Source organism: Leuciscus leuciscus (assembly GCF_965113295.1).
Source record: "Leuciscus leuciscus genome assembly, chromosome: 21".
In the NCBI taxonomy this organism is placed as follows: Eukaryota; Metazoa; Chordata; class Actinopteri; order Cypriniformes; family Leuciscidae; genus Leuciscus; species Leuciscus leuciscus.
The window spans coordinates 37315706-37325705 of NC_138745.1; the positions used below are offsets into that span (position 1 = coordinate 37315706).

The window sequence follows — 10000 nt, forward strand, 5'->3', positions numbered from 1 at the left end:
TCATTCTAATATGATGATTCATTATCAAAGTTGGAAACAGTTCTGCTGCTTAATATTATTTCATAACCTGTGATACTTTTTTAGGATACTTTGATGAATAAAAAAAGCAAAAAAGCAGCAAATGTTTTAAAAATAGAAATCTTTTGTAACAGCAATATACACTACTGGTCAGTCATTTTTTTTCTTGCTTTTTTTGAAATAAATCAATACTTTTATTCAGCAAGGATGTGTTACATTGATAAAAAGTGATAAAGAAAATTTATTTTATTAGAAAATATTTTTTTATTTTGAATAAATGCAGTTCTTTTTAACCTTTTATTAATCAAATATATTAAGCAGCAGAACTGTGTCCAACACTCATAATAAATCAGAATATTAGAATGATTTCTAAAGGATCATGTGATAGACTGGAGTAATGATCCTGAAAATTCAGCTTTGCATCACAGGAATAAATAAATTTTTTAAGTATAGGCTATTCAAATAGAAAACTATTATTTTAAGTTGTAACAATATTTCACAATAAAACTGTTTTTTATCTGTATTTTTGATCAAATAAACGCAGCCATATATATATTTTTTTTATTTTTTAGAAAATGTTAAGAAAATAAATTTGTGGGGGGTTTTCCACTTAAGCTTAAACGCTTCCTCTTACTGAAACATTACAACTAATGTCAACTCAGTCATTTAGTGAAAGGAGAAGAAAAATGTTTTATAGGACTTTAGCATATTTAAAGAGTAGGAAAATAAAGCTAGAAAATACTTCTCACAGTTTCCCCTGTGGCTGAGCTTATTTCCACGCTTAACCTTGCCAGGTTAATAGTTAATAAATACAAATAAATCTATTTTTAAAATAATTTGAATATACATTTTTTTTCACTTAAGCTTTAAAAATTTCACACCGCTAAAGTAAACATGCATTTAAACTCATTTCACCTGATTAAGTGAAAAGAGGACTGAAGCCGTTTTAAACATTATTCATTAATTATTCATATAGTAATTAGAATTCACAATTTCTCATGTGGCAGAGGCAGTTTTTCCCAGTTAAACTTAAACAATATAATATCATATATATATATATATATATATATATATATATATAGTTAGACTTGTCTACTGTTTGCTCATCAGATACATTAGTCTCATTTTAAGTGTTTTTTTTACTGTAAAACTCGACAGAGCAGTGATTTAACGCACTATTGTCTTTAATACTATTTTGTTGGATTTTAATCTCATATTATTTGATACATTTTGCATCATTGATTCTGTTATTCTCCTGTTTGTCGCTGTGAAGCTGCTTTGAGAGGATCTGTACTGTATAAAGCGCTGTAGAAATAAATGTGACAAACATACTTGCATAATAATGTTGCAATAATGACTATCAATAGGGGTTATGCGCAACATACTTCCGGGTTCTACAAAACAGATATAACTACTTCCGGTCGTCAGCTACTGAGGTAAACACAGCGTAGGAATGGAGACCTTTTATAGCCGGTGTTTACCATAGACAATATATAAAGGTGTTTACAGTAGAGCCCGACCGATATATCGGCGGGCCGATATTATCGGCCGATATTAGGCATTTTTCAAACTATCGGTATAGGCATTTATAATGGCCGATAAATGAATATTTAAAAAATAAAATAAGCGGACGAAACACCCTTCAACCATGTTATGAGTGTTGGCGCTGCATAGTTTGTCCACCAGAGGGCACTCTACAAGGAAGATCGCTCGGGCTAGAGGAGTGGTTACAAACAGAGTCCAGAGTTCACCTGAGTCGGGAGACGGCAGCGCCGGATGATTCTGTCAGCATTAAAGACTTTTAAAATAATTTAACTCGCGTTCATGTTTGAATGCCTTGTGTTTGTGATGCAAAAGACTATGCGCGCTAACCATTACCATAGTAAACAGTGAACGCTTGAAGAAATCAGACCAATCATAAAGGCTATCACAGTCATGTTTTTATTGTATCTGTCAGTAGCCTACGTCTCGTCTCTTTATACCGGACTATCATAAAATAAAGCAACTTTTTTTTCGGGAGCTTCCTCTGTTTCTCTGACTGAATATATCTGTATGGGAGTCGAGAGAGTGCTAAAGCTCCTCAGGTCGTATTTATGGTGGCATATATTTGTAGAAATGATCATTCTTTCTAAATGTGATGTAAATATGTCCTTTAACTACCAGATAAACAGTAACACACGCGACTGAAGTAGTAAGTGTGTCCTCTTTCTTTTGTGAAATAGACCTAACGGTCATTTATTTCTGAGTGACTAATGTGCAATTTTGACAAATTAATTCATTATGATCAATGTATCACTTTTAATTGTAAACCTGTGGTAAAACATCGATGCTTGGGTTTTAAATATTCAAGTAAACAACAAAAATGACAGCAAACGGCCGCTTTTATCATGTTTGTTTTCAACGCTGTTTCCAGTGATTTCTGATAAAACTTCCATTTGTTGGTGAAATGATGGATTAGTGTGACGTTGTTCCAGAGAGGCGTGTTACGGGTGTGTTTTAGTGAAGCGATGTGGAGCTTCTGGCCCGACAGTGGAAACGCGGCTAATGAGCTCGGAAATCACAACGAACTTATTCTGCCTAAATAAAGTAATGATTACTGTATTTATAACTAGCATATCTGTAGTTCCAGTCTCTGCATTGTAAAATGTAAGTTAGGCACGTGAGGAGTGAACATTTAGATAAAGAGAAAAAGTATCAAACAAAGCCTGTGCATAAAAGTGAGCTTTTCTTTTACACGTGTGTGAAATCCAAGTGTGCGTTGCTGACTTCGTTTAGCCGCAGCATTAACGAGTCACATAATGTATTTAGTGCATCACTAAGTAGTAGATTTTAGAAGGCAGGCAGCAAATGATGATTGAAAATGGTTTGTTGTAGCTTGATGGAATAGATGGATAGAATTAAAAGAGTGCAGGTAAAGGGATAAGCAAGTTGACATTGTAATTATAAGGAAGCTTATAACATTGACATTTGGCAGACGCTTTTATCAAAAGCGACTTACATTGCATTTCAAGGTACACATTTACAATCTTATCAGTTCTTCACACACACACATTATTACATGATTTATTACTGTCAATATTAATAATAGTTGACTTTTTTGTTCAAAGGACTTTAAGTTTCATATCTTAAGTTTGTATTTTTATACATTATATTTATCAGAACTTTAATTTAATATATTCTGTTCTGTTCTGACAATAAAACAAACAAGTTTATTTTTAAACTGCATTATATTATTTTAGTAAGGCTGAGGACTTTTAAATAACGACAAATACCTAATGTTAGGGAAATCTGTTCATGTTTTGTTACGCGTTTCTGTATATATATATATATATATATATATATATATATATAGGTCGGTCGGGCTCTAGTTTACAGGAGCTACCCATTCTATCCATTTCAGATGTACATCGTATTGCCAAACGGACTTCCAGCCCCGAGTACTCCGCTAGATAAAGGATTTAAGTTTTACGCCTCCTCATTTATTCATGATTATGAAGGTATGTAAGTTAGTATATGTAGCTTTTGCTAATGGCACCCGATGTAGAGTTAGCTAACTATCAGTAAGTTAGTTTAGAATTGTATGCTATCAGTAGATTAACCTTTTATATTTGCTTGAACACGATTAAAACAAAATCAAATGAAGACTGCATTTTATTTTTTTATTAAAATTTTTTTTTTTGATACTTAAGCATTCGTGACGTTTTAATTAAAACAGAAATGAGAATTGTATTGTAAAAAAGCGAAAAATAAGTTACCTCAGAGATCACCTACCGCTGCAGATGCGTATGGAAGTGCAAACCGGAAATGCTTATACCTGTTTTCCGGTTCGAACGTTAGGCGTTCCACATAACCCCTATTATTCCGCTAAATTAAACACGCTCCAGTTGTGAGAAACCTTTAAACTCACTTCAGCTCAGTCATTTAGTGAAAGATACATGTTGGTATAGGATTGGCAGCAGAATCAAAACATTCAGAAATGAAACTGAAAATAATGTGTGAACTAAAAACTTTATATCATTAGTATGTATAAGTATGTTCAGATAACGACACTGTGGTACTTCAGTTATTCATTTTCAACTGATAAATTAGCATGCTTCAGTTCTACTGCAATCAGAAACCATTAGCCCACATTAACAATGTAAAAATAATATTTGCTTATTTCACATTTACAGTAGTTTCAGCTGAGTCAACCGTGCACGCGCGCAACGACTCATCGGCTACAGTGAACGCGCGCAACGACTCATCGGCTACAGTGAACGCGCGCAACGACTCATCGGCTACAGTGAACGCGCGCAACGACTCATCGGCTACAGTGAACGCGCGCAACGACTCATCGGCTACAGTGAACGCACATGGTGACGCGCGCTTCAGTCAGCCGTTTGCAGTGATTATAACTCTTAATTTGGTTGGTAAATTAATCTCTTACCCTCATGCTCTTGTTCCTCCCGTCTTATTTTCGTTTCAAATTGTTAACTCAAAAAGATAGTTGATTGTTATAACGCGAAATCAAGGACTTTAGTGACTGACAATGACTCGAACCTACTCAAAGAACACCAGCTCAACTCATGCGAGTCTGACCTCAAACTGGACATTAAGATCTCTCCAGTCTTCAGTCTTCAGGTCAAAAACACTAAACAGCTTTAGGTCGGATTCTGAATTGTAAAACCAATCGACGAAAACCAATGTGACAAACCTATTTATGCCGTAACTCGTGTCGAACTTGATGAAAACGCGCTTGAACGGCGAGGAACTGCCTGTAACTCTGGCCTTCTGTGTAAAACACCGTGTTTGTGGGGTTGTCTCGTGTTATACTCACTCATGAGTCTGTGCTGCTTGTTTAAACACACCGTGTGTGTTTGTGTGTGTGTTCTTCTTTCCCGCCGGCTGTTGTAATGCGCGTCACCTGCGCCGCGCGCGCGCGTGATTCCTGCTGCGACAGCGACACCCAGCGGCCGGTGACAGTCATTACACGCAGAACCGGCTGAGGCTCGGCGAGGTTTGAACATCAGTGCGACTCAATCAACCAGTGCAATCAACATTTTACAGAAAGAAAGAAAAGTCAAACTTGATCTGAGTCAGGGGGAAATATTTACACGAGTTTACATCTTCCTTCCACAGATTATGCGCGGAACAGGCAAACAGAATCAGCGACTTTCATCAGCGATATTTTGTGTTCATTCAAAATAAATGTCAAAGTAAATGTTAAATTACTTAAAATGCACTTTTCTAGAATCATTTTGTCACATAACACTCCATTTACTGTTTATATTTAAATTGTTATTGTTAGTGTGTGTGTGTGTGTGTGTGTGTGTGTGTGTGTGTGTGTGTGTGTGTGTGTGTGAGAGAGAGAGAGAGAGTGAGTGAGTGTGTGTGAGACAGTGTGTGTGTGTGTGTGTGTGTGTGTGTGTGTGTGTGTGTGTGTGTGTGTGAGAGAGAGAGAGAGAGAGTGAGTGAGACAATGAGTGTGTTTGAGACAGAGTGTGTGTGTGTGTGTGTGTGTGTGTGTGTGTGTGTGTGTGTAAATACTTCTGTGAAAAACAGTTCAAAGAAAAAATATTTAGTACCTCATACAAAATATAACCACAAAAGAAACAGTTGGTTTTATTGATCAAACATCTCAGTATAGACAAAACTCATAACATTTTGTACATACGTTTTATAAATGATCACTCCCGGTGCTACAGTAATCAATATAAAGATCACCAATCATCCTGGATAAAGAAACAGTGAACCAAAGTGAATTAAAATGTATATTCTGCTTTTTCCGAGTGTGTTCGTCCTCCGCCCACTAGAGGGCAGTGTCGCTCTACATGTGATTTTTTGAGGTCTTGTATTAAAAATACTGCATCTCTCGACATTAATAACTACACACACTGTATACAACATTATTAGTGATCAAGGGATCTTTGTCCCCAAACATGCTGAAAAACAGATCACATGTTCCAATCACTGTGAGAAATCCACTTTTAGAGGAAATCCCCGTCATAGTTTATTTTCAGAGACATATACATGTTCACGAGGGCATTGTTTTATAACCAACCATATAAAAAACACCATGTAGCCTATTTATTTGTAATCGAACACGGCTCCATGTTGGCTAAACTACACAATCTGACAGACACAGGCACTAAACTCCCATTCATCTGACACTCATAACCAGAGATATGCACAGACACAATAATGAAATGTAACATTTCACAATTAAAAAGAGGAATTCGTTACAGGATAATTTTACATGTCTAGTGTTTTGCGGCAGATCCTGCCCCTGCTTTAAGTTGTTTTTGCACTAATGTAAAGAGTTTTTAAGAGGAAGAGGTTAAAAAACTGCTGAACCTCACAATTCAACACTCAAAGTTGTTTAAAGATAATTTTAAAAAGCCTTAAATATTTAAGTTTAGTCAACTTGAAATATTAAGTAGTTTTAAAGGGGCTTTATGTAGAATTGAGATACCCGTGTTATGGTTATTAGCGACACCGGTGACCGTTAGTGGAACTGCAGCAGCACTTCCTGCTCGTGCTCGTGAACACGTGACGCACGAGAGACTGAACGCGATTCAACGCGATTCGTTCTTCACTTAGAAGTAAAAAGAAATACATTTGAGAGCGACAGAATATGTGCTTCCTCTCAATAACCAAATAAACACACCACAAAAATGATATAAACAGCAGTTCAGAAAGCGTCTGATCATAGAGATGTGGATGTTTGCAGCAGATCTGAGACAGGTGAGGTAATTATGATAGTTTGATCATATAAAGTAGGACTAGGCTATATTTTGAGACTCTATAGATATGTGAGATTATAGTTTGATAGGCGGTTTCTTCATTAGGGCGAAAGAGACTTTTTCAATCACATTTGCATCCGTCATTGTTGTTCTGCCTCTGGATATACAGTCCAATCAGAGTCAAGTCTCGTTCTGTGGAGCTCCGCCCCTTTTGGCCAATCGCCCAGACTCCGTGTGTTGCAATGCATTCCCTATGGGCTTCGGGAGGGCTCGCACTAACGTGCTGTCGTCATCATACGAGGAAATTATTGGAAGTCACTTCAGCTTAAATATTATTAATAGAGGTATATTTGTTTCCACCAATCACTTCGCTGGGACTCATCACTTCACCACACCGGAACCCAGAATGCATTGCAGTGCCTATGCGGTGAAGAGATGAGTCCCTGTTTAGGATCCAAGCAATCCGATTGGCTCAAAGCACATTTTATGGGTAATCGCTTTAGTGCCTGGTTATAAATGAGATATCACTTTATTATAAAAGTCGCTTGAACTACGTTATAACGACCATTCATGTCTTTATGTTTCATATACTAGTAACCAAAGCTATAGATTATGAAATTAAACATTTCTCGTTTCTTAGTGTTTTTGTAGTTAGCTTAGATAGTAGCATAGCATACAGCTATCCGAAATGATGAAAGATAACGTTTTTTTCACCATCTGATATTTTCCGATAAAAACTTGAATTAAACTAAGAATGAATTATGACATTACATGCTTGTAATAAAAAAAATAGATATTATGCGTATTGCTTAATAACAATTAATAATGTCGCAAAACATAACTAAAAATGCAATTTCTTTCACTTTAACTATAGGATTGATTACAATAAGAATCGCGAGAACAGCTTTAGATCAGGCATATTACTGGGGTCCTAAGCTGGGACTCAACAACTATAGCCAACATTCAGTCCTGTATTAATAATTCAGTTGTTTGCGCCCCTCAAAAAATGTTTTAGCTTAAGTCGCCACTGAGTTTGAATGAATCCTTTTTCTTTGCATGACAATTGACAGTACAGTACAGAATGGCTCATTATCCTGAACATTGTTTACGGAAGAGAGGCTCTCGGGAGCGCGCGCTGCGTAACCGTAATACTTTTGATTTTCGCGGCAAAAACGACCCGTCAGACCTTATGTAGCCCCGCCCCTTTTCAGCGCTGCGCTCGTTGTCTTTTGACTTCCGGTCTGTATTTTCACAGCGATTTTGCGTGTTTATTAAAGAACGGCTCGTTTTAAAATCTTCCCGGTCGACTGACATTTGTCATCTGCTTTAAACATTACAGCCCTCATGATAACTTTCGTTAACTTTTCATTAAGTAAATCCACTTAAAAAGCTAATTACTCCTGGACAGCAGCGCCAGAGATATACATAGCGACCGCAAACATGGAAGTTCAAAGACAATATTCTAAAGATGGCGGCGCCCTCGTTTCTCTATAGGTCTATAAGCTTTTTAAGTCGAAACAGGTCTCGTTCTTTAAGTTTATCTACAAGCCGTTGGTAATAAAAACATATTGGTAATAAAAAAAAAGCAATTAATAAATGAAAATTCTTAAATACAGCCCCTTTATGTGACAACTTGGATATTATTAAGTCAAATCCAGGAAAGTTAGTCTAGGTTGTGATAGCTAATTTCAACAATATTGTATTTTTCTACAATGAAGTGCACACTACAAGACAGAAACACTCACAGCTTGGTGTTCTGTGGTGTTGGTTCGCTGAAAACACAAGGACATTCTCCTCCCGTCTGAAGCTGCGATCCCAGCTCTCAATCATACTTTATTCTTCTTAACATGCAGAAGGTTTTAACACTGATTTGCAAACACTCTTAAAAAATAAAGGTTGTGTTTTTGTTGCATTTAATGCCATGGAAGAACCATTCTTGGTTCCCCAGCAAACCTTCAGAGATCAGTTCTTAAGAAACATTTTTAATAATCTAAAGTAAAAAAAACGTATGTGGAATGTAAAGATTAAAGGTTTTTCTCAGAACCATTGATGCCAATAAAGAACCTTTATTTTTAAGAGTGTAGAACAGGAAAAAATAAGAGAAGCTGGAGAAAGTGAGGGATGCGACGGCGCTTGAGGATCCGTGGGCTGCAGGTTTTTGGCTCCATCTTCCCACAGCGCTTTCTGTGATTTTACTGGCTCATTTCTGCTCTCAGGGGTGAAAATACACAGAGGAATTGTAAGTTACAGTGTGGAGAACCGTCTCAAAGTTTTACAACAGTATCTATAGCCAAAGATATACTTGGAATATAAAAAGATTCCACATTTAACAGTAAATGTTCTTGCTTTAGAAATGAGTTTTCTGTCGCAGTCTCTCAAACTCAAGTGCTTCAGTTTTGCAGTGTGCACTTGACTTCAAATGCATTCAGCATTATTGGAAACACATTTAAAAACAGTCATGACATCAGACCCAGCAAGTCATTTTAGCAGTAAAACAATTCAAGAGCTTAAAGTAGAAAATCACACAACATGGAGCATCACACCACAACTAAACCCCACCGAAACACACGAACCAGATCAGTGACGGGGATTATTAATAGCTTCATTAAGTCCAAATGAAAATGCATTATGCACATATTCTGCACAAATATATATGCACAAATGCATATCTACATTATTTTCTCAAATTTTTTTCTCATAATAGTGAGAAAGTCAAGCGTGTGAAGTTTTACAGCTTTCCTGCAGATCTTGCAACACCAAGGTCAAGGTCATGGGTTCTATTCCCAGGGAAAGCAAGAACGGATCGAATGTAAATGTATCTAGCTTGAATGCAATGGATAAAAGCATCTGCCAAATGCATGTAAATGTAAATATAAAAAAGAATGAGCCCTTAAATACTGTATGTACCAACCATTAGTTTCAGTAGGAAATGCATCAACACAGGAAAGAAAACTTTTCATTTCATAAGGTTTATAATTATGTACAGGGTGCAGAAAATATTTCTTTAAGTCACACAACCCGTGTTTGATGGCTTCACTGCAAAAAATAATATATATATATATATATATGTTCTTCCTTAGTAGTCTTTTTTTCAGTTCAAATATGTAAATATTCTTAAAGTACCCCCCCCCCCCCATAGTCAATCATATTTGTATCCCTTAAAACTCACCAAAATTACATATTTAAGTGTTTTTTCCTTGAAAAAAAAATCTTCATGTCTTAAAATATCTTGAATGTAACTCGACACCCTTGCCTCATTT

At 36.3% G+C, this 10000-nt stretch overlaps 2 protein-coding genes across 4 annotated transcripts in view; both read right to left on the reverse strand.

The window, feature by feature from the left end:
• fmn2b (formin 2b) overlaps positions 1-4892 on the reverse strand; it is a 72067-nt gene extending 67175 nt beyond the window's left edge. For both annotated transcript variants that reach the window (XM_082152383.1, XM_082152382.1), the window contains exon 1: positions 4835-4892. In XM_082152383.1, coding sequence (XP_082008509.1) covers positions 4835-4838 — 4 coding nt within the window. In that variant the 5' untranslated portion in view covers positions 4839-4892. The remainder of the gene's footprint in view (positions 1-4834) is intronic.
• A 5041-nt stretch (positions 4893-9933) lies between these two features.
• chrm3b (cholinergic receptor, muscarinic 3b) overlaps positions 9934-10000 on the reverse strand; it is a 23955-nt gene continuing 23888 nt past the window's right edge. For both annotated transcript variants that reach the window (XM_082152433.1, XM_082152432.1), the window contains one exon: positions 9934-10000. This exon is cut by the window's right edge and continues 2063 nt beyond it. The gene's annotated coding sequence lies outside the window, so the exon portion shown is untranslated.